This window comes from Bactrocera dorsalis, chromosome 2, assembly GCF_023373825.1.
Source record: "Bactrocera dorsalis isolate Fly_Bdor chromosome 2, ASM2337382v1, whole genome shotgun sequence".
Lineage (NCBI taxonomy): Eukaryota > Metazoa > Arthropoda > Insecta > Diptera > Tephritidae > Bactrocera > Bactrocera dorsalis.
The window spans coordinates 14,778,888-14,805,233 of NC_064304.1; the positions used below are offsets into that span (position 1 = coordinate 14,778,888).

Here is a 26,346-nt window from a genome sequence, read left to right on the forward strand (position 1 = left end):
ACAGAGTTTGTCTGGAAAGTAATGGGACTGAGTCGATTTAAAAAAATATATCGAACCAATCGTTAGAATTATTAAAAAACTTTCAAAATATGCTCCTTCTACGTTGGTGCGACGCTGCCAGTGCGATTTCCAAGCATTGAAAGCGTCACGAAAGGCATTTTTCAGAATTTTCTTGAAACCCGAGGTGCATGATGCTTTGATCTCCTTTTCAGGCAAGGAAACAAAAAAAGTCCGGGGGGGTCCACATCTGGGCTGTAGGACGGCTTCGGAAGCGACGTCAAAAAAGACAAATTCGTCTGCGACTCCTTCCCGGCCCTTCAATAAGGCCTGATGCCACCACTTCTTGCTAAAGCAATATCTGGGTAAGCCTGCTTTATCATATCGAACGTCTCTGTCACAAATTTACTGAGTTTCACACCGAATTTAATGGTATACCTCTGCTCTAAGGAACGCTGCAATGTTTGTCCTGACTTTCCAAGTGTTCGGAGATAACTGACCAGCCGCTTGTTCGCTAGCTAAGAACGCCCTCTTCCTTAATCCAATCCCCACGTTCCGAAGTACAGTCGCGGCGGAAGAAAAGCAGTGCTATTACTTTCCGGACAAACCATGTAATAATATAACCAATGAATACTCTGGTACAAAGCATCCGTCTGTATAATCTAGACAGTGTTAACTAAGAAGCTTTATCATGGTTTTAAAATACAATTAAGTAGAAGATTCTACAATTGTTCCTCAAGGAATTTTGCCAACAACAAAAAAGATCGCATTAAGAAATCTGTGGATCCAATGTCAAATTATTTCCTATATCAAATTTATGATGATTAAGGGTTATAGATGCCAGTATGAGAATATTTAGTTCCACGTATGTAGACCAAACTAAAATAACGTTAATTGTGAGGGCAATGAGGATCTAAAGAAACAAATGACTTCGGTATATATTAAAAGATATTTATTAGAACCTCTTTATTTCCCCTTTGAATTTTTTTCCATGCAATAAAATGTATATAACCGAATTAATCAATTTTGTTGATCCGTATACTTTCGATTCTAACCAAAAGCATTTGAAATCAAGCCTTTCAAGCTCCAAAACAAACGACCGATGACTTTGAAAAACATCAAGTAAAAGCAAGCATAGAGAAAGAACATATAAATATTTATTTCTCAAATTGTCAATATTATTGTTTACAAAGGGTGTTAATAAACAAAATTTTCAAAAACAAACAACACAAGGTCAATGAGCTCTGGAAAAAGTAAATATTATTGTTTTCACAAAAAGTGCGAACTCAAAAATATTCAAACTGTACGAACTCAATTTTTTCCCGTCAACGTACAGATTGGAGTCGCCCGTTTTGAAAAAATAGAAAAAAATGTCAAAACGTTTTGACGAATAATTTTCAAACCGAAAAATTTTTCAAGCTGAACGGAAGCAAATTTGCTCCGTAAAAATATCAAAAATCTACAAAACTAACACAAAAATAATAACAAGGACTAAATATATAAATAAAAAAACAGTAAATAACTAAATATTATCCAATAAATATCCAACAAGGAGGGAAGCAACAAGAAAAGCAAAAAGCAGTCATTCGAAGCTCTTGCGCAAAAAGTGTAAAGAAACGCCAACAAACCACGCGCTCGTCGCATTAAAGTAAAAACCAGGTAGTGCAGGACCTTCGTCCACCGTCATGGCGGCACCCGAAGAAAAGGAAAAGAAGGAGAAAGTCGACGATCGCTTTGACTATTTCAATAATTATGTCATGAAAACGTTACGTTTGAAAAATGAGCGCTGGGTAAAACTAATGGGTATGCCTGAGTCGAAAGTAAGTGCTTGCAAACACATTTATGTAAATTGATTTTTGTGCTTTAGCAATGTTGGATTTGGAAGCAATTTCTTAGATTTCTTAAATTTTATAAAATTTGTTAGTCTTAAAAAGCAAAGATTTGAAAAAATTTATTGAATTATAAACACATTTACAAAGCTTCATGTCGCTCCCTCACAGTCAGATGAAAGACAAATAATAGTTTTGTATTGGTCGGCCTACTATGAACATTTATTTTCATAGAACCTAAAGTGGTTAGTTTATAGTTGTAGATTATTTTCTAGATTTCTGATTTCACAGCAACTTCGCTACATTATGTTAGATTTGGGTCTAACACTTCGAACAGTGAGTGAATTCGTAAGTTTGTATGAGCCTTTGAGATGCATATGCTTTTCTCTCTGGACTGTATGAATAATTCAAACAATACATACTATCCCATGAAACTTGAGGTAAGCTTTAGAAATTCTTAAGCTAGATGTATCCCCTGTCGAACTGAGTTAATTAGGTCATCAACGAAGACCAAGCCCTTGAGTAGGACTTTGTCTTTTGGGTCGATTAAGGAGGTGTGAGCTTTGAGATTATATTTTAAGAGAATTAGATCATATCTAAAAGAACTTTCATAATACTGTGAAGCATAAGATTATATATGGTAAACAACGAACTATCGGACCATCCATCTATAAGGAAAATTCATTGTAGTGACGTCTGTAGAAAGTTCAGCTAGTCATTTATTATATTGAGAGTGACAAAAAGATTCCAAGCCGTTTGCTTTCAACTATCATTCAAATCGAAAAACAAACAATTTACTTTGATCAAGGATCACTATATTGTACACCTTTTAATTTAAAAGATCAAAACAATTATAATTTTTATTCTAAAATATATTTCTAACTCAAATTTTAATCACATTTCTCTTCTAATGTACCTTCAACTAGGAAATAATCCAAGTATTCCTCAACGACTCCAGCCAACCGCGTTTGGTATTCTACCTGAATAACGCTTCCATTTTGGTACCCGCATTTGACTTTCCCGCAAAGGCGCGTAGTAAAATTGTTTACTTCATGCGACGCGAAATACCTTCCGATCTGTCGTTGCAAGACATGGACAGCGTAAGTGGTTGCCATATTATTTGGTTCTTTATTTAATATTTCAATTATTTTTCAACAACAAAATCACGCAGAAACTAATGATTGGCGACATACTACCAAATGTGCTGGAAAATCTCTCGGTGCTCTGCGATGATGTTATCTTCCCTGTGGTCAATAATCCAGTAAATCAAGACGGTTGGACATCGGTGATAGTAAATGATATGAAAACCGAATCGCAGGACTTACGGAACGGCATCGCACAAATGAAGGGCATCGTTATAAATCGTACAATTCTGCCGTTACCCATTTGTATCGACGAAGTGATGGATTGCGCACCACAAATCGCAATCGGGTGAGTGTGGTGAAATATTTTAGGTGATGCGTGTGTTGGAAAAGATTTGACGTTGGTTTAGTAAAAAGTTGAAAAGAAGAACTAAAAAGTATAATTTGGAGCTTATGAGATGTTATGCCTTACGGAAAGAGCTTTTAGACAAGACTTGTTAAGCGAATTGTAAGATTTTGATTTGAATTATTTATCAAACCGACTTTTTGGACTGATTTGCACTATCGCGGTTAGTCCATATACCAAGATTCCTTTCTGAACAATTTTAATCTAAGATATAATTAGAAGCAGATATTATTGAACTGTTAGTAAGGTAACCTCTGTACCTGTTACTTTTTGGACGGGAGAGTACGAAAGTGTAAATCGTTCTTTGAGCATCCAGTGTTATAGACCAGATCATTGAGTTCGGAAACTGAAGAATTCAAATTAAGTGTTGTTCATTTTAATTTTGTACTTAATCTAAAACTTTTCGGTGAAGTGTAGCTTGGTTCGTAATTCTTAGTCACCTGCTTCTATATCTTAATCATGGTCCGTTTTAAACCATTTTAATCATCTAACTACCTTTTATTAACAAATCTCTTTCCATTAACACAGCAACTTAAACAACTTCAACAACCTGCTCAAGCATTCATTGGAATTCATGGTGGTGAAATGGCTCGACTCTGTTGAAGATTTGGTTTTGGTTAAGGCACGCGAACGCATCTATGCCAAGGAAACACATCCGAAACCGGATCTGCTCTTCAGCTTCTGGGAGTCACGCTTAGAGAACTTAGAGAATTTAGCTGATCAATTAGGTGATAAGCGCATAAAAACAATCGGCTTTGTGCTGGAAAAAATAAATTCCGTTTTCGAGTCCACGTATCGTAAGATTGTGGAGCTGGTGCTGCAATCTTTAGCCGAAGCACGCGATATAACCAAATACTTAGCGCCACTGGTAAGACCTCAGTAATTGAATTGAAAGTAAACTTTTGTACAAACTCTCTATACAGCGCAAAGTCATCGATGCCTTCGAAGTTAATCGCATGGATGAGAACCGCGCACAATTGCGTCCGGTACTCCTGACCATCGGACTGGTGTGGGGCCACTCAAAATACTTTCACACGCTGGAAAATATGGTTTTGCTCTTCGAACTTTGGCACAATTCGCTGATAGAGAATGTCATCTTAACCATAGAACCCGAGAGCTGCTTTGGCGATGTCGACGAGGCATATAAACGCATAATATTGAATATTGATCACGTGGCATATTACAAGTAAGTGTTAGAGTGCGTACAACTGACTAAGCAATCATTTTAACCATCTCACCATACAGAAAAACATATGATCACTGTCGCTCGAGTTTGAAGAAATTTAAAATTGGCACACAATTCAACTCACAAGACTGGACATGGCATCCAAAAACGATTTTCGATCGCTTAGATCGTTTTGTCGAACGTCTGTATGTGATGAAGAAAATTTTCGATACCGGCCGTGATTTTCTAAAGCTAGAAAAGATCATGGTTGGTGGTCTGAAGGGTCGCCAGATATCAGCGGCACTAAACAAAATTCTCGAGGAATTCAATAACAAGTATCGTGATTGGACCAATGGCGTTACATACAACGTGCTCGATCCCGACGAGTCAGTTGAACAATTTCAAAAGGATGTCGAGAAATTTCATGACTTCGCCGAAAAATTGGAACGACGCATTGCATTCCAATTCGAATTGGCGCTGCTGGACTCACATGATCTGATGCTTTGCGGCAGCTTGCTGTTACGTCCGATTATCAAGGAGCAATTGGATCCACATATGCATATACTAGTGGATGATTTGGCCGAAGAGATACATGCAGTGAAAAAGGATTTCAACGTTTTCGAGGGCATTTACAGGAAATCGGGTGTTAAGGTGAGTCGTGTAAAAAAATTCTGAGTTTAATGATCGAACATCTTAAAGAAATAATGAAAAAGTGATTAGTCTGGCAACAATAATACTATTTTTAAATTCGCTCAAGAATCTTTATGGCACAGTTATTGGTGTGCGACTTGACTAAATTATCTGATTAAGCCTAAATGTAGACAACATTTCCCCTTCTTTTGAAACAAAATTTAAATTAGATAAATAAAATATTTTTTCCACATTCAATTTTATATAATTATGATTTTCTAACTTCTGCTGTGCATTTGCTCTAGGCTCTGCCTACTGATGACTGCTTTCCCAAAGTCTCTGGTGCTATCTCGTGGCTACACAAATTGCGACATCGCATCACTTGGATCAAGTCCGACTATGAACTCTACGAATATCCGTAATGAGCACAATTTCCTGAATTTACTATTCCTAATTTATTTGCTCTTAAACTCTTAGACTCTTTGATAATGAATATGGCGAACAAACACTGGAGATCTACCACCAAATGCTAAATGAAATCGACACTCTGAAGCAGGCGATACTTGAGGAATGGTATACAATGGTGCGTGATCAGATTGCCTTTGGCATGCAGCAGACCCTATTGAAGAAGGACGATAAAGGTGTGCTCTCGGTTAATTTCACACAAGAATTAATGGATGCTTTGAAAGATATCAAAGTGTTGCGTATCATGGAGTGCGAAGTCCCGGATGAGCTGATAGAATTCTACGAAAGAAGTGAAGAGTTCTGGGTAAATAGATATTATACTTTAAGTATGAATAGTTTTAGCAGTGACAAGCTTTCTTCAGAAACCAATTTATTTTCATAACGTTTACTGATGTTTCGTGCCTTATTCATGAACCCTGTAATAATGTCTCTCTTTTGGTCTAAAATTATGATCTCATAAAAGTTACAACTAAAAGTTCACTTCCTTGTTCTCACACAGCAAGCGCGTCTCAAGCTTATGCGTATAGCCGAATGGTATAATGACATTAACTCGCGATCGCAACCGAGCGAAATGAATTTGATACGAGCAGAGTTGAGTGCAATTGAGCGCTATATGGAGCCATTGATTAGCGATATTATCTGGATGTCGTTCGGTAGGTAGAATTCGGATTTCGAATGGTTAACTTTCTAATTAGCACTTACTCACGTTCTCTCTCTCTCTCTATCTCCCAAAAATTGCAGATCAGCGTTTCATAAACAAAGTATTTGGTAAAATTAGCCATTTACAAAAGCGCATCGAGAAATGTCAAGCCAATTTGGATGCAATCAAGCAAAGCATCAACGCTTGGGGTAAAATACCATTGTTCCAACGCAAAGACCTCAATCCAAAAGCATTACTGGGCGTCGAGCCTCGTGCGGATATTATTGCGAAACGTGTCAAACAAGCAAATAATACCAAAGAACTCATCGATAAGTTGATGTACGAGAATGCAAAGCTCTTCTTTGACATACCGCAACGGTATGTAATTGAGGAGAGCAGCGAGGCGTTCGAAGAGGAGGATGATGAAGAACATCCCACACCAAATATAGCGGCAGTTAGCGCTGCAGCTACTGCTGCTGAGAAAGCTGTGCCAGAAGCCAAGCGGTTCACGCAACAGACGAACGATGGCATAGAAGAGGCATCTTCGGAGGGGGAGGTTTGTGAATATATTTTGTTATAGTCCACAATGTTTGAAACTGTCATACCTTTGATATATTCCCAGATTATTACACCGCAGCATCGTTATGATCTACTGCAGACACTAACCGAGACGGAGCGTGAACAATTCCGTGAATATGAGAAATATGTGGATACCCAAATTGCCTCAGAACTACTGGATGCTGTCATTACAAGTATTACATACTTACGTATGGAAATCGATAATCGTTACGAAAATGATGCACCGATTTTCGAAATTCTCATGGAGCTGCAAGAGCCACTGGTTGTTTACTTTTTAAATTTGGATCCCAGTTCACCGTATGGCTTTACAATGCATATAGATAATTTGATTGATGATATGTATAATATGATGAGCATGTTGCCACGTGTGGCACAGGATCCCCCACAGGATGGCGAAGAACCCGAAAACTTTATGGGTATGTTGAATTATTTTTCATAGATGTTCTGAAATTTTTCTGTCAACGTCACAAACCATAAACATCAAGGACACTTACCAAACACTAAGAATAATAGTAAAGTCTCTTACCAAAATTAGCTATGGAACAGATCAAGATTTTTAAAAAGATATTTTCAACTTATTTCTTTCCGGTATCTATAATGATAAGAGAAGTTTTAAATCGCCTAAACCTTTACGTTAATAACTAACTGACTGGTTTATTTTCTCTTATCTCTGTTAACATTTATTCTGCCCCCTAGATCTCACCAATATTTCTTTAATCTTAACCAACAGATGAATTGAAAGATAAACCAGAACTCCAGAAGCAACGCAATGAAATCATGAGTAGAGTTAAATTCGCATTACAGCAGATACGATCGCACTCCAAGCTCTATATGGATTATTCGTATTTGTGGCTCTCAGACAAGCAACAATATCTTTCCGAAGTTAAAAAGTATGGCCGACCATTGACGGTGGCCGAGCGTGAAGCGGAACTCGAAGGTGAAGGCGAGTCAGGTTTGAAGCCGATAAAAGATGACTATCCACCGCTAAGTATTTACAAAGAACAGGTAAGAGTGTCAAAAATACGTTAATATGAATAATCTGAGAAGTGATCTTTACATTTTACAGTTGGACAAATTCATTGCTTTGCAAAATGAGATCTCTCAGTGGGAATCCTTCATTGATTTCAATGTCTGGCTGCGTTTAAATAAGAAAGGCTTCAAAAATGCAGTGCTCAATCAGGTTTCTAAGTGGATAAGCCTATTTAAACAAGATCTCATCGATCGCGTTATGAACTCGCTGCAGGTTACGAGGAATCAATTTTAAATTGAAATTTTATAATAAATAAGTTTTGGTATTGAAAACAGGAACTGGAAGATTTCGTAGAGGAAGCAAATGAAGCCTTGAAAATCGAACTCAATAAAGATGACTTTGAAGGTTTGCTCAAGATTCTCTCTGTACTCAATACGATCAATGAAAAACAATACACATACGACTATATGTTCGATCCATTGCGCGAGGTTGTGGATCTGCTGAAACAGTACAATTACGACTTTAAGGATAGCGTCTTGGCTCAAGTAGGTTAATGCGACTTACTAAGCCACTTGCGTTTAATTTTCACGCTCTCCTTATAGCTAAACGAGCTACCCGATAAATGGATGAAAGTGAAGAAAAATGCTGCGGCGGTCAAGCAAACTATTGCGCCCATACAGTCCTACCAAGTCGATCTTATTGAAAAACGAATTATTTTATGTGACACAATGGCGAGTCAATACCGTAAGCGGTTTCTACGGAAAAAGGTATTTACACAAATTTTTGGTATTAAAGTAGAAGCTTTAAGTTTTGCCTTCTACTACCAACAGTTCTTCCACGTACCCTGCAGCAATCCATATGAGCTTATCGACGAAGCAGACTTGGAGATAAGCGCACTGGAGGAGCGCCAAAAGTCGCTCTCTGAATCTGCTGTGCTATTCGAATTACAAGGTCCAGATCCCAGTAAAATTGAACGCTGTCGCAAGGACTTGCAGCTGCTGAAAGTAATGTGGGACTTTGCAATTACAATACAAACCACAATCGACGAATGGAAGAAGACACCTTGGAAGAAAATCGACATTGAGTCAATGGATCAGGAATGCAAGAAATTCGGCAAAGAGTTACGTGGTTTGGGCAAAGAAATGCGCTCTTGGGATCCTTACATACATACTGAGAACCAGTTGAAGAATCTGATGACTTCATTGCGTGCGGTAACGGAACTACAAAATCCAGCAATACGCGATCGTCACTGGGTTGAGTTGATGACGACTACTGGTGTTAAATTCAGCATGGACGACTCGACAACACTCAAAGACTTAATAGATCTTAATCTGCACGAATATGAAGAAGAAGTTAAGGGCATTGTAGACAAGTCAGTTAAAGAGCAAGCCATGGAGAAAGTACTTAAGGATTTGGCGAATACTTGGGCCAATATGGAATTCCAGAATGACATACATGAGCGCACTGGACTGAAGTTACTTAAAGCTTCAGAGGAAATGATCGAAACACTGGAGGAGAACCAAGTCCAACTGCAAAATATGGCATCATCAAAGTACGTCGGCTACTTTCAGCAGGAAGTCGCATTATGGCAGCAAAAGTTATCAAATGCGGATCAAATCATCGGTTCGTGGTTTGAAGTGCAACGTAAATGGCAATATCTTGAGAGTATATTCATCGGTTCGGAGGATATTCGTTCACAATTGCCCGAAGATTCCAAGCGTTTTGATTACATTGATCGCGAATTCAAACAATTACTGAATCAAATGAATGCTGATCGCAATGTGGTGCGTTCAACTAACAGACCCAACAGCAAACTCTACGACACACTCGAAGGACTACTCAAACAACTGACAATGTGCGAGAAAGCACTCAACGACTATCTGGAGACCAAACGCTTGGCATATCCACGCTTTTACTTTGTCTCCTCCGCTGATTTACTGGACATTCTCTCCAATGGTAATAATCCTAAAATGGTTTGTCGTCATTTGACAAAGCTCTACGACTCTATGGGTCGTCTGAATCTCATTGCGGGCACAAAACTAGCTGTCGGCATGATTGCGAAGGAACATGAAGAGTTCGTGCCGTTCTTAGACAATTGCGATTGTAGCGGCAAAGTCGAAGTGTGGCTCAATCGTGTTACGGACCGAATGCGTGATACGTTACGTGATCACTTTCGACGCGCTGTCATCGCATACGAGGAGAAAGCGCGACACATTTGGATATTCGAATGGCCCGCACAACCCGCTTTGGTGACCACGCAGATCTGGTGGACAACCGAAACGAACGACGCCTTCGCAAAGGTGCAACAACGCTATGAGAATGCCATAAAAGACTACAACAAAAAACAAGTGGCGCAATTGAATAATTTGATTAATATTCTACTCACCGATCTCACGCCAGCCGATCGTCAAAAGATCATGACCGTCTGCACGATCGATGTACATAGTCGTGATGTTGTGGCGAAAATAATTTCCGCCAAAGTAGAGCTGGCCACAGCATTTCAATGGCAAAGCCAGCTGCGTCATCGCTGGGACTTGAAGTTTGACGATTGTTTTGCGAATATCTGCGATGCACAATTTAAATACGACTACGAATATCTCGGCAATACACCTCGACTGGTGATCACACCGCTTACCGATCGTTGTTACATAACTTTAACGCAATCACTACATTTGGTAATGGGTGGTGCTCCGGCGGGTCCAGCTGGTACAGGCAAAACTGAAACCACTAAGGACTTAGGCCGCGCGCTTGGCATGATGGTCTATGTGTTCAATTGCTCCGAGCAGATGGATTATAAATCTTGCGGTAATATACATAAAGGACTGGCGCAGACGGGCGCTTGGGGTTGCTTCGACGAATTTAATCGAATATCAGTTGAGGTGCTTTCCGTGGTGGCGGTGCAGGTCAAATGCATACAGGATGCCATCAAAGTGAGACTCAAGTCTTCAAAGTAAGCAAACGTGAATTTAACCTTACTTTATTTTGCAGGCCAAGAAGGTGATGTTTAACTTTCTGGGTGAAATCATATCTCTGCGCCCAACTGTGGGCATGTTTATCACTATGAATCCCGGCTACGCAGGCCGTGCCGAGTTGCCCGAGAATCTGAAAGCTCTCTATCGACCCTGCGCTATGGTTGTGCCGGACTTTGCGCTCATCAGCGAAATCATGATGGTCGCGGAAGGCTTCCAGGAAGCACGTCCATTAGCGCAAAAATTCATTACACTCTACACACTATGCAAGGAGCTCTTATCTAAGCAGGATCACTACGATTGGGGTTTGCGCGCCATAAAGTCAGTGCTAGTAGTAGCCGGTTCACTACGTGTAAGTTTCTATAAAGATATAGCTATATATATTTAATTATCGACACACACACAACAGCAACTGAAATGACGAAGTGATGTCCTTAGCTCAGCAAATTGCCCAAAACTTGGTGACAAACTTAATCGCCTTTCGCATACGGCACAGCGGCTCACATCCGCTATTTCTTGGCTTCCGAAGGCTTATAGTCTTGCCAAAAGCTTTACACACATTTGCAGCTCACAGTTAAACTTTTCCTGTCTCGCAGTTGTGTCACAGAGTTTAGAGTTTCCCGTAGCCCCATTAGCAGCACGAGTTCATTTAAGACTCGCCAGTTTTCGCCTTCGCCATCATCGTCATCATATCCTGTTTCAGTTTATTGAGTGTACAATTGTTTTCGCCACTGTCGAGTGTCCTTGATTATGTCAACACCTTCATTTTGCTTGGCACTTTACTGCCAACGTCACGTCTATGCCGATTGCATGCCTCAGCTCGCAGTGCCAACTAATACCATTAACCAGTTACCAAAGTTTCCGTTGCACAATCTCGGATGCAGCACAAATATATGCGCATACATGCGAATGTATGGCTCCAATGTCGAAGTGCAGCACATTTTAATTAAAACTTTCGTGTGCACGGTAATGCAAAATCCACATTCGCTAAATTAGTTCATGGCGACGTAAACGATGTTCGACTCCAAGCCAGTGTCATTAAGAGATACCGCTAATTTAGTTACGCATTTTATATGCCGAAGAAAGAATGTGTGACATTGAACTTTTAACAGCGAAACGCTTGCTAAATTCCAGCTGATTGACCGGATTCGACCCGAATAATAATTTAATTTTGGTTGGATGTAGGATTTTCTGATCGTATTGTTTCTATACTTCGTTAAAAGCTCGCGGATAATGTGTCAGGCAAATGCATAAACTAGTCAAGCTGTGAGGGCCGGACCGCAGGCGATCGCCATCCCAGGTAACCTGAGTTAATCCATCAACTCAGTGGATTTGATAAAAAAAAACTTGATTTTTTTTCAGCCCAGCTACCCAATGTCTTTTAAATTCGATTATTAGGAGCCGTCCCATGATATGTCCCATCTCTTCCGACACATAGCTAATGTTCCAGCCTCTCAACGTCTTTCGCGCATACTCTACATTTCGCGGGCTCCACTTTTTCCACTTTCTGAAGTTGGGATCTTCAGGATAGGTGCCCTGTGATAATCCCTACAATGCTAATAAGCTTAAAAATAGGAGTTTTTGGTCTGTTCACAATAGAAACTACTTCAAGATAACTTTCTGATATACTTTATGTTGCTTGTAATCCAAGACCTTAGCTGTTCTTCTAGGCTCCATTGCTTCAAACAACCCTGTAGGAGCTGAATGGTCGGCCCTCTAGCCGACCAAATCGTCTACCTTTTCATTTATTTATATTCCTGTATGAACGAATACCCAGATAATATTAACCGATGCCAAAGAACCCGCTGTCCGTAAGCATTTACTAATACTTGACTTTTATGTTGTGGGTAACCTTCTAATCCCATGTTAAGTTTTCACAGTGGCCGCACCGTCCAGCTTATGTCATCACTTTTGTAACATATCTACTTTCTTTTTTAGCGCGATGATCGCTATCGACCTGAGGATCAAGTGCTAATGCGTGCACTGCGTGACTTTAATATACCGAAAATCGTCACGGATGATGTGCCGGTTTTCATGGGACTCATAGGCGATCTATTCCCTAACTTAGATGTGCCCAGAAAACGTTCATTGGAATTCGAAGCTGTAATCAAGAGATCAGCAGTTGATTTGAAACTGCAACCTGAGGATGGTTTCATCTTGAAAATCGTGCAGTTGGAAGAACTCTTTGCTGTCAGGCATTCGGTATTCATAATAGGTTTCGCCGGCACTGGTAAATCGGAGGTTTGGAAGACATTAAACAAAACATATCAAAATCAGAAACGCAAACCACACTACAATGATCTCAACCCCAAAGCTGTCACGAACGATGAACTGTTCGGTATTGTCAATCCAGCGACGCGTGAATGGAAGGACGGACTCTTCTCTATAATAATGCGCGATCAAGCCAATTTAGGTGGCACTGGACCGAAATGGATTGTACTGGATGGTGATATTGATCCCATGTGGATTGAGAGTCTGAATACGGTTATGGATGACAATAAAGTGCTTACACTGGCGAGTAATGAACGAATTGCTCTAACAAAAGAGATGCGTTTGCTATTCGAAATTGCTAATTTGAAAACGGCTACGCCTGCTACAGTGTCGCGCGCTGGTATACTTTACATCAATCCGCAAGATTTGGGCTGGAGTCCATTCATACAATCGTGGCTGAATACACGTGCAAATCAAACCGAAGTGGCGACGCTTAATGTGCTCTTTGACAAGTACGTGCCGCCCATGTTGGATGTGTTTAATAAGCGCTTGAAGCGCATCACGCCCATCTCTAATATCGCCATGTTGCAAATGACTTGCTTCCTGCTCGACTGTATGTTAACACCACAGAATGTGCCCAACGACTGTCCAAAGGATTGGTACGAAATTTATTTTGTATTCAGCATAATTTGGGGTTTCGGCTCGACGCTCTTTCAAGATCAAATCATTGACTGGCGTAACGAGTTCCACAAATGGTTCATCAATGAATTTAAGGCTGTTAAATTTCCACCTGGTAACAATGTGTTCGCCTATTATGTGGATCATGAAACCAAGAATTTCTTACCATGGACCAAATTGGTGCCATCGTTTGAACTGGATCCGGATGTGCCACTGCAGTCCAATCTGGTGCACACTTCGGAGACGACGCGTTTACGTTATTTCATGGACGTGCTTGTCGCTGATAATCATCCGGTAATGCTGATCGGCGCTGCGGGCTCTGGTAAAACTATAATAATGGGTTCGAAACTAAATGCCCTACCCACCGAAAAGTATGCCATACAAAATGTGCCTTTCAATTTCTATACAACGTCGGAGATGCTACAACGTGTGCTGGAGAAACCGTTAGAAAAGAAGGCCGGTCGCAATTATGGGCCACAGGGCAATAAGAACATGTTGTACTTTGTGGACGATATGAATATGCCGGAGGTAGACAAATACGGCACTGTGCAACCACACACACTAATACGGCAATTTATGGACTACCATCACTGGTATGATCGAGTGAAGATGACATTGCGTGACATACATAATTGTCAATTTGTCTCCTGCATGAACCCTTCGGCCGGTTCGTTCACCATCAATCCACGCTTGCAGCGACACTTCTGCTCTTTCGCCGTCAAGTAGGTGCCTTATTTACCATTTTATTACTCCTTATTCAAATTACTTCCTTCAGTGCGCCCGCTGCCGATGCGCTCTTCCACATTCTATACTCCATACTGTCCCAGCACTTGGCCACACCACACCTTAAATTCGACAAAGCCGTAATAAACTTGGGTGAACCGCTCGTACACACGGCCATCTCATTACATCAGAAGGTCGCCAGCACATTCTTGCCTACGGCCATTAAGTTCCACTACAATTTCAACTTACGTGACATTGCCAACATTTTTACGGTAAGTTTCTTCATATTAAATTTAGCGGCATTAAGGGTTCGGTAACATTTGGATAATATGATGAAGATTTATTGAATCTTTGTAGATTTATGGGGATAACTTAATGTTATATGACAACTTTCCATAATTCCTTGTAGAAAAGAGTAAAGACCTCCTCCTCCAAGTCAGAATACTAAAAAAAATCATTGCAAGTGACGCAGTTAATAACTAGTATTCGTTATAACCAGTTCTGGTGAGACATAAAAGTTTTGAAGAGATCCCGCAACTACCGGGTCTACTTTCTAGAAAAATATTTGTATCCGACAAAACTCCGCAAACTAAAAAGTATTTCCAAAAATTATTTAGAGAATAACAACTACTCGACAGCATCTTCTCTAATGGGAACCGAAAATATTGACTTCGACAGAAAACCGTCACCTTGAGATTATTATATTCCCAAAAATTTTATGGGGAATATTTTCTACTGGAACGTAGTTATCAGAGTTGGCAGCATTTTCTGCTACCCTGAAGTAGTTTCTCGGTCCCAGTTAATGACTTTTTTAGTCTCTAAGAGCTCGTTTAATATCATGACAGAGACATCGTAGAAGGATACCCGATTAGATTCCACGTATGATACGTTCTTCATTTGCTCCTTAATATAAAATTTCACTGAGATCTTCAAATCAATTAAGGTAAAACTCAAATGCAAAATATGCAAACCTTTTTGTCATCTCTATTGGATCTTTGGATTTCACTTTAAAGGCGCAAGTTAGTCAGAGGGACACTTAAGAGCGAATACCATTGAGGGCGGAAAAAGGTATTCACTCTTATTGGTAACCTAACTCTTATATATTTCTAGAAACGCCTCATACGCCTTGTTATTATCCTTTCTCATTACCCATTTTTTACACCTAAGTTTTTAAAAACTATATTCTTTTCCTACAGGGTGTTCTCTATGCTAATTTCGAAACATGTCCCAATCCCAATATGCTCCTACGACTTTGGGTGCACGAATGCAATCGAGTTTATGGAGACAAGCTCGTTGATCGCACGGATATGGCCAACTACCGCAAGCTGATTGGAGACATGGTGCGCAAAGGCATCGAGACCTTCAGCGAGGACATTGTCTTTCATCGGCCACACATCTATTGTCACTTTGCAAAAGGACTTTCTGATATCAAATATATGCCCATATCTGACTGGGATAGACTACATCGGCTGTTATCGGAGGCACAAGAACGCTATAACGACTTTGTGGGCGCATTGAATTTGGTGCTATTCGAGGATGCCATGGCGCACGTCTGTCGTATCAGTCGTATATTGGAATCGTCACGTGGCTATGCGCTACTCATTGGTGTTGGCGGTTCTGGCAAACAGTCTTTAACGCGTCTCGCATGCTTTATATCATCTTTGGACGTTTTCCAGATACAACTCACAAAAGATTACAGCAATAATGATCTGAAGGCGAACTTGTCGACGTTGTACATGAAGGCAGGCGTAAAATCAACACCCTGTTGTTTCTTAATGACCGATTCGGAGGTGGCTAGAGAGCAATTTTTGGTACTTGTCAATGATATGCTTGCTTCCGGCGATATACACGAACTCTTCCCAGACGACGAAGTGGAAAATATAATCAATGCCATGCGTAATGAAGTCAAGCAATTGGGTATTATGGACACACGCGAAAATTGCTGGAAATATTTCATAGACAAGGTGCGCAGTCTCCTAAAGGTAGTGCTGTGTTTCTCGCCCGTTGGTGCCACCTTACGTGTGCGCGCACGGAAATTTCCAGCGCTCGTGAACTGCACCACCATCGATTGGTTTCACGAATGGCCGCAAGAGGCACTCGAGTCGGTGTCAGCACGTTTCCTCAATGAAATCGATGTGCTTCCCAAATATTTGTCCAATCCGGTATCGAAGTTTATGGCCTACGTGCACAAGACTGTCAATGATATTTCGGCAGTTTATTTGGCCAACGATAAACGCTACAACTACACCACACCGAAATCTTTTCTCGAGCTAATCAATTTATATGCCAAACTGCTGCAGGAGAAAGTGAAGGCCAACCAAGATCGGCGTGTTCGTTTGGAGAATGGTCTGATCAAGTTGGCAAGCTGTTCGAAGGAAGTCGATGCACTACAAGATGTGCTCAAAGTGCAAGAAGTAGAACTAAAAGCGAAAAACGAAGAAGCCGATCATCTGATTAAAGTTGTTGGTGCTGAGAATGAGAAGGTGTCTAAGGAGCGCGCTTTTGCCACCAAAGAAGAGAAAAATGTGCGTCAAATCGAGGAGGATGTCACGGCTAAAGCCAAACTGTGTGAGGAGGATTTCCGTAAGGCACAACCAGCGCTAATTGCAGCACAAGAGGCGCTTAATACACTCAACAAAAACAATCTAACCGAATTGAAGTCCTTCGGTTCGCCGCCAGAAGCGGTGGTCAGCGTGTGCGCCGCCGTTTTGGTGTTATTCGCTTCCAAAGGAAAGATACCAAAAGATCGCAGCTGGAAGGCTTGTCGTCAAATAATGGGCAATGTAGATAAATTCCTTAGCGATTTGGTGAATTATGACAAGAAGCATATACACCCGGACATTATCAAAGCCCTACAGCCCTACATTAACGATTCAGAGTTTAATCCGGAAAAAATTCTATCAAAATCAGCAGCAGCTGCTGGTCTCTGTTCGTGGGTGATAAATATAAATCGTTTCTACGATGTCTATCTGATCGTAGAGCCGAAGGAGCGCGCACTCGTCGAAGCTGAGCAAGAGCTGAAGGATGCACGTGACAAGCTACAAGCGCTAAACGATCGCCTACTCGAACTGGAGGAGCAGTTGAATGTGCTGCAGATGGAATATGATGAGGCGTTAGCTAAGAAACAAAAGTGCCAAGATGAGGCTGACAAGACAGCTTTCACTATTGACTTGGCTAATCGTCTGATTGGCGGTTTGGCTTCGGAAAAAATACGCTGGACCGAGTCGGTGAAAAGGTAAAATTATTCAATCCAACAATTTTTCATATTTCTACATGTTCTTTCATTCACTTCAAAGCTTAAAAGAAGGTCAAATTACATTACCAGGCGATATGCTGCTTATCTCGTGCTTCATTTCGTACGTCGGCTGCTTCACGCGCCCTTATCGCATCGAGCTGCAGCAGAAGATGTGGCGACCTGCTTTTAAGAATAGCAATGTGAGTATAATTTTTTAGAGTTCTGTAGCTAATTTAAATCTTTCTTCTTAGCCTAAAATTCCTGCTACCGAAGATAGTGATCCGTTCGAAATGATTTGCGACGATGCACAAATCGCCGAGTGGAATAACCAAGGCTTGCCGAGCGATCGTATGTCTGCGGAAAATGCGGCGATTTTGGTGCACTCTGATCGTTATCCGCTCATGATAGATCCACAACTGTAAGTTTGAGTTCTTTTTATTATAATTACATCGATTTACATAGTTATTTAGACTGAGAGAAAAGATATTACAATCTCTAGAATCATTCTAAATTCCGACTTCTTTGCATTTGTATATCCCTGCAGACAAGGCATCAAATGGGTGAAACAAAAGTACCAAAACAATTTGATGGTCGTAAGACTCACAATGAAGGGCTATTTAGACATGGTGGAGAAAGCTGTATCCAATGGTAATGTTTTGCTGCTCGAGAATATTGGCGAGAATGTGGATGCTGTACTCAATCCGTTGCTGGGACGCATGCTCATAAAGAAAGGCACATGTCTAAAAATGGGCGACCGAGAAATCGACTTTAATCCCAAATTCCGTCTCATTTTACACACCAAATTGGCCAATCCACATTATAAACCCGAAATGCAAGCGCAAACCACTTTGATCAACTTCACAGTTACACGTGATGGTCTCGAAGATCAGCTACTGGCTGAGGTGGTGAAAGTTGAACGTCCCGATTTAGAGGTTATGCGCACGCGGTTGACGCAACAGCAAAATCACTTCAAAATCACGTTAAAGTTTCTGGAAGATGACTTATTGCAACGCTTGTCTTCAGCGGGTGAAAATGTTTTGGAGGATGTTACGCTTGTGATGAATTTGGAGAAGACCAAAAAGACCGCAGACGAAATCGAAGTAAAGGTGGCTGAGGCAAAAATTACGGCGGTGCAGATTGACACCGCACGTGAAGCTTATCGACCGGCTTCGGAACGTGCTTCAATCATTTACTTCATACTCAACGATCTTTTCAAAATCAATCCGATTTATCAATTTTCGCTCAAAGCTTTTACCGTTGTCTTTTCAAACGCCATGCAACGCGCCGTGCCCGCTGAAAAACTAAAAGATCGCGTAGAGAACCTCATCGACTCCATAACGTACTGTAGTTTTTTGTACACATCACGTGGTCTCTTCGAGTCTGACAAACTTCTCTTTCTAACACAAATGTGTCTGCAGATACTTATTAGCGCAGGTGAAGTCGAACATGCAGAATTGGACTTCCTCTTGCGCTTTCCCTACATGCCGAATCAGACATCGCAACTGTCCTTCCTCACCAATGTCGGTTGGGGTGGCATACGCGCTCTAAGTAATCTGCCAGCGTTTAGAAATCTAGACAAGGATATTGAGGGCTCACACAAACGTTGGAAGAAATTCGTTGACTCAGAGTGTCCGGAAAGAGAAAAGTTTCCGGGCGAGTGGAAGACGAAATCGGCTATACAACGTCTGTGCATTATGCGCTGTATACGACCGGATCGCATGTCTTATGCAATGCAAGTATTCATTGAAGAGAAACTGGGCAGCAAATATATAGATTCTAGGTCGATGGAGTTTGCAAAAACCTTCGAAGAAACCAGTCCCGAAACGCATGTATTCTTTGTACTCTCACCCGGTGTTGATCCGCTTAAGGATGTCGAGAAATTGGGCAAAGTTATGGGGTATCATGGTGATAATGAGAACTTCCATAGCGTTTCGCTAGGTCAAGGACAAGAAGTTGTCGCCGAAAACTCAATAGACACTGCTTCGCGTAAAGGTCACTGGGTTATATTACAAAACATACATTTGGTCGCACGTTGGCTACCGACGTTAGAGAAGAAAATGGAAGCGTCGCTTATAGATGTGAATCCAAATTACCGGCTTTTCCTGAGCGCTGAACCAGCGGCTGATCCCGCTTTCCATATATTGCCGCAAGGTATTCTCGAGTCAGCCATTAAGATCACAAACGAACCACCGACCGGCATGCAGGCTAATGTGCACAAAGCGTTGGACAATTTCAATGAAGAAACACTCGAAATGTGCTCAAAGGAAACGGAGTTCAAGGCGGTTCTATTTGCGCTCTGCTATTTCCATGCGGTAGTAGCTGAGCGACGCAAATTCGGACCGCAAGGCTGGAATCGGGTTTATCCCTTCAATGTGGGCGATTTAACAATTTCGGTTTATGTGCTCTACAATTACCTTGAGGCCAATACGCGTGTACCTTGGGAGGATTTACGCTATCTATTCGGTGAAATCATGTATGGCGGTCATATAACCGACGACTGGGATCGACGCCTCTGTCGCACCTACTTGCAGGAGTTCATGCAGCCGGAACTAATCGACGGCGATCTGGAGTTTTGTCCTGGCTTCCCCGCGCCCGGTATACTAAAATATCAGGGCTATCATGACTATATCGATGATGTTTTACCACCCGAAAGCCCCACCTTATACGGTCTACATTTGAATTCGGAAATCGGTTTCCTAACCACAGTTTCAGAGAGACTTTTCCGCATTGTCTTTGAATTGCAACCACGTGTTGCTGGAGCTGAATCGGGTGGCGGTGAGGCGCAGTCACAAGAGGATGTAGTCAAAGCAATGATTGAAGATCTGCTTGACAAGATACCATCACCTTTCAATATACCCGAACTAATGGCACGTGTTGAGGATCGGAATCCATACATTATAGTCGCCTTTCAGGAATGTGAGCGCATGAATATTTTAATGAATGAATTGAAGCGTTCGCTACATGAACTCGAGTTGGGCTTGAAGGGTGAATTGACGATTTCGTCCATTATGGAGGGTCTCATGCAATCACTATTTATGGATCAGGTACCCGAATCATGGACAAAACTCGCATATCCTAGCCTCTTAGGTCTACAATCGTGGTTTGCTGATTTGCAAATGCGTCTGCACGAGCTAGAAGGTTGGGTAGCTGATTTTCGTATGCCATCTTCGATTTGGCTTGGTGGTTTCTTCAATCCGCAGAGCTTGCTAACCGCCATTATGCAACAGACGGCACGTAAAAACGCATGGGCTTTGGATCGTATGTGTCTCAACTGTGATGTGACTAAGAAGACTAAGGAGGAAATTAAGTAAGTTTAAAGTTATGTTGTGCACCTATGGCTTTGGGGAGTCTGAAAGATATTAAAATTACGAAATTTCAGCGCACCGCCTAAGGAGGGCTCCTATGTTAACGGTTTGTTTATGGAAGGCGCACGCTGGGACATGAAAATGGGTACCATTGCTGATGCCTTTCTGAAGGAGCTATTTCCAGCCATGCCTGTGATATTCATTAAAGCGGTCTTACTCGATAAACAAGATACGAAAAACGTCTATGAATGCCCTGTCTACAAGATACGGTGAGTTTGGGTTTGCTCTTGTATTATTATATCTTTATTTCTGAGAAAGATATTTGCCTAAAACTTTTGCTGTAATGTAATGGGTTTGTCTAACTTCAGCATGCGCCGAAATGTAGGCAACGAATATCATATTGAAAAAAAACGTAGCCTACATTTAGATGCAATTTTTTTTTTCCTTAATGTTATCGGAGTTCAATTTCTACTTTAGCCCACTTTATGTTCTCAGCATAGTTTATCTACAAAGCGAACTGATGATTAATTAGTGCAGAAGTAGATCTACTTGATTGCACAATTATGCATTGCTAATTGTTATTTTGGTGGAGATTCCCAAATATTTCCGGGTCATCCGGATGGATGAGCTTCCTAATTGTGTGTAACATATGCAGTTTGCGGTTGAATATCTTTTGCACAAATACTCGCCTGGAATGCATGCAAATGCCGCACTGTGGGCCATTCTCACGTGAAATTGTTTGCTCAGAATATGAAATATAGATTTAGATTACATGGGCGAGTGACTGTCCTAGAATTACAGTTTTTTGAAAGAATGGCAACAATTGTCAACGCAAACTGTGACTTGATTAGGAATAAATGTGACAGTATGGAACATAACGAGTTTGTAGATGCCGCAGGTCATTTATGTGGAGTTTCTGAATTTCATTTAAATTTTTGAGTATTCATTAAAGAGCAGTTACACTGATTACCTTTGAGTTTTACAATCCTGTCTTAATTGTATCATATCTACCACTCAAAAATCTCTTAATCCCTGTGATTAAAAATACATCCATTTTCCCCCTCTAATCACAAATTTTATAAATTCAAAACTTTTCAATAAATTTTTGTTGCAATCACACCACAGTGCTTTGATATAAAATACTCGAATGCATAGCTGTAGCCACCCACCCAGTCACAGGAAACTAATATGCCTTTGCGTGCCTTTCTAACCGCCATATGTCATTTCAAATAGTTAAGCACAAGCCCACACACGAATAAGAGCCCGCATCTATGTAAGTATGTTGGTTGTCTTGCTTGCACGCTTTTTCCGGAAAATTTTTACTTTTGTGCCCATTGCAAACGACCGCTCTGTCTCGCACACTCTCTCATCTGCCATCTCACTTACCGCATTTGCCACTAATTCCTTGTGACTTTTCATTGCCCACGCTCATTGCTTTGGCACGTTTTTGGATTTCAATTTAGCAGAGTGCCAGCAGGCTTCTTGCTACATTTCAGTCGATCCCTTGTCTCTCACCTAATTCTTATCTATGCGTTGGATGGGCTGCGTTGTTGCCGAATATGAAATGAAAGAACGCTGACCATCGGCCGAAAGTATGCGGTTATTTACGGTAATCCGAAGTGGTGTTTGACGCGGAACGCGCACAGTATGCCTTCTGTGTACCCGCCGTGTATATTGGCATATATATTTGAGGAAGCTTAAAAACATGTTAGCTTTATAGGCATCAGCATGTCTCACTTTGGAGTAGTATAAGACGTCAGTTTTCAATCAGTTAGATATGAAATATCCGACGAGTAGAAATACGGGTAGCCAAAGTGTCTTTGAGACTTTGTTTTAACTGAGGTCAGATATATATAAAGGGTGATCCATACATCTTCCCTACTTTTTTAAAGAAAAAAGAAACTTTAATTTAATGGGGAATGTTTATTATCATTCGAAAAAACATTCTTTCGCAGTTATTATTTTAAGTTTATCTCTTTAAAATGTTGTCCGCGGCTACGTCTCAGGTGGTCCATCCGTTGAGTCCAATTTTTGATGACTCCTTCGAGCATTTCAACTGGCAACTGGCGAACGATATGCGTGATTATTTGCATAGATTTTAGACTTTACATATACTAACGGCGTTTAGACACAAGATCTTTGTGTTTAATCGACCTGCCCAAAACGTAAAATTATCTGCTCGCCGAAGGGTTCTCACCACATCTCTCATTACCAAAGACTAAAGATCTCCAAGATTACGAACTTCAATTTCAGGAAACAAATAGTCGGTTATCATGGCGCGATAACGGTCGCCATTGACGCTTAAGTCCGCATCGGTATCATTTTTGAAGAAATATGAACCGATGATTCCACCGGCTCACAAACCACATCGAATCGTCGTTTTTTTCTGGATGAAATGGCCGCACCTGAATCTATTCCAGTTGCTCTACGCCCCAAATGCGACAATTTTACTTGTTTACGTACCCATTGAGTCTGACAAGGAGCCGAAAACGTAGGATCTTCTTGAAACTTTTCAAGAGACCATAGAGCGAACCGAAGTCGCTTGTAAAGGTCGAGCGGCGTTCCATATGTCAGTCCGAGTTGATGCAAACGACACCGACTCGACTCTCCGCCGTGTTCGTGCACACTCTTAGCTACGGCAGCTATATTTTCTTCATTGCGTGCTGGAAGTGGTCAAATAACTAGTAGACGAACCCAACTTATGAGACCTAAAGTCTTTTAAAGACAAACAGAAAACCTACTGTCCTATCCACCGCCACTGATGGGCTCTATAGAACTTTATTAAACATCACCACAAGCTCTATCTTAAGTAGTATGACGGATACTATTATTCGTGCCTTTCGACACCCTGTTCAGTTTTAGACAAGCTGAAGTAGTGTCTTGCAATTGTTTCAAATTTCACATAGTCTTCACCAGAGAAAACAGGCAATAAGTCATGCCTTAAAAGAAACTGATTTTTAAGAATCTTTGCAAAGATACTTTTAACTTTGGAAAAGTTAAAAAATTGTATGTTAGTATCAGTATAAACTCCTCAAACCGTATCGAACTGGAGTAGCCAATACCTTTTTTTAAAGATTCACATTTTTCATGAAGACAGAAATCAAGATCTCATGAGAATAAAATTTGGAAGAAAAAGTATAGGAAAATTATTCCGAAACAGTGATAAGTGTCTGATTTAACTTCTGCATTGGGCTTATTGGTCGCCTCCTAGTTAGCCTTACGAGTTGGGAGCGATCCTGATCACTAAGATTCACCAGTACACAGTTCACACCAGTACACAGTTCACACCAGTAGAAGCAGTGTGAGCTTTTTAACCTTGTGGCAGAAAGCTTCTTATAAACCTGATAGTTCCATAGCGCTTAAGTGGTTCTGAATTTCAGAATCCATTCTCTCTTGTTAAAAGCAATCCAGTGATTACTCACTGCTCTTTTGTTTGACAAAGTCTCTTCGTATCCGTATACTCGAGCGAACAAATATACATAAGTATAGTTATGTATATATGAGTTGAGCCAACTAAACGCTTTTACGTCTGTACGTGCTTTAAAGCGCCGCATAGTCTATGCCAGTGTTTACTTTTCGCTTTTCCTACACAACTGCTGTTTCCGTACTGCTTTCAGTTCCTTTTCTTGTTGTTGTCGACGCTTTTATTTGTTTTTTTTTTTTTTGCTTTTGCTGTCGCCGACATTTGACGTCGATGATTTGTGCGTCCTGATGAAACTCATCATCGAACGTCGTCAACACGAACACACTCGTTAGGTACGCGGCATTAGCAAGAACAACAAAGACACCAACACGAACATGAAGAGGAGCAATCACGCATAGTGTGTCCAGTGAATGGCGAATCACCAACACAATGGAAATTCCTCTCTTCCGCTGAAGTGTGTATAATTGCATGCAACTCGCCCCGCCTCTTCTCTGCTTGGCGTGGGCAACATGAACATCATCAGCTGTCCGGCACTTTGCTCGCGCTTCCGGAAATGGTTGGCCAAATTTCATTCGCCAAATATATTTCATAATCGATTTGACAGCTTTTTTTAACCACTTTACTTATTTGGATTTTAATGCGATTTCATATTTTATATTTTAGTTCTTCTCACACATACATACAGACATTGAGACAGTCATACTTAGGGATGTGCACACGTAATATTTTTATGCATTATAGTACTTTGCTGTGTCCTTACACGTAGGAACCTATCACTATCGAAACAATTTCGGGTATTATTTTGGTGAAATGGCAAAAAGGGGCGCTCCAGGCTACGCTGGAAAATTATTACTCTTATTAAAAAGAATAGCAAAAAGTAGAATTGGAGAAATTTATTTAAAACTTGTCTGGTCACAGCGGAATCGTCAGAAACTGTAAGTCCGATGAGCTCACTAGAATCCTGTTAGGATGAGAACAAGCAGACTTTCCTCTGTCGTCGTACAATCGGGCGCTGGATCTATGGGCCTCACGCGAACTCAGCAAGCGTCGGACAACAAGCAGTACTTGTGGACTTGCAAAAGCATTCTGGCCGAGAGTGAAATGCAAAGATATATGGAAGTACTAGCTCTAAGCAAGATTCACTTGGTCGCAATTAATGGTTCTAACTAGACATTGTCCCTCACGCGGTGAGGCTAAAGATTTGGAGGACGCAATTTGTCAAAATTGCAAGGAGGAAGATGAGGTGGAAACGATTATAAGTCTGCTTACCTAACCTTAGATTATTGGAAACAGAAACAGCGTAAGAAACAAGAGGAAAAGAAAAGTGAAGGACCAAAAAAATAATAAATTAAATTATTTCTGTTCGGGACGTGAATATTCCGCTTTTCTGTCATTTCAAAAATAGTTTTGGTTTAGTATAGCACATTCTAATATCTTTCCAAGACATACATCTGATCTTAGAAGCAGTTTACTTAAACTTTTACTTTATTTTGGTTTCTTTCTGAGGTACTCTCAAATTCTTAACCTCAAACCGCCAGTCGAAATTCACTCATTTTACAAATTATTTTTAAACTCACGTTCTTTGCACTGTTTTTACTTTACTTTATTGTATTTTTTTGTTTTTTATAGCATGCGCGGCCCCACTTTCGTTTGGACTTTCAACTTGAAGACGAGAGAAAAGGCTGCCAAATGGACGTTGGCCGGTGTTTGCTTGCTCCTGCAAATCTAAAATGTGTTTACACAAAAGTACAAAAGCCAGCACAAAAGGATAACAGATTTAATGGCATTGGAAGTGTGTGCTTTTTCCACTGGATCAGCGAGTGCGTCGCTACTCACGATGTCCTTTTCACTCAACTAAGACATTTATTTGTATTTCATATTCCTTTTATTATTATACAGACATTATGGAACGCCATACTTAAGGCTCCAATTGTAACTTTTTGAATATATATACATCCTGTATATTTGTGACATATTTTACAAAATTTTTGGTTTATTAAATTTTAGTATTGAATTTTAATTTTGTATTGAGGTTAAA

General features: G+C 40.6%; 1 protein-coding gene across 1 annotated transcript; it reads left to right on the forward strand.

Moving 5' to 3' along the window:
• Positions 1–1,587: 1,587 nt before the first annotated feature.
• Positions 1,588–26,346, forward strand: LOC105227623 (dynein beta chain, ciliary). Its single transcript, XM_011207052.3, has 25 exons — positions 1,588–1,817; positions 2,753–2,926; positions 2,998–3,257; positions 3,843–4,182; positions 4,238–4,500; positions 4,560–5,130; positions 5,415–5,527; positions 5,587–5,878; positions 6,074–6,227; positions 6,316–6,770; positions 6,837–7,209; positions 7,524–7,798; positions 7,860–8,036; positions 8,099–8,308; positions 8,366–8,530; positions 8,594–10,693; positions 10,752–11,084; positions 12,671–14,343; positions 14,397–14,616; positions 15,541–17,579; positions 17,641–17,779; positions 17,831–17,997; positions 18,124–20,886; positions 20,959–21,153; positions 25,938–26,346. The coding sequence occupies exons 1-25, from the start codon at positions 1,683–1,685 to the stop codon at positions 26,035–26,037; spliced, it is 13,686 nt and encodes a 4,561-aa protein (XP_011205354.2). The 5' UTR covers positions 1,588–1,682; the 3' UTR covers positions 26,038–26,346.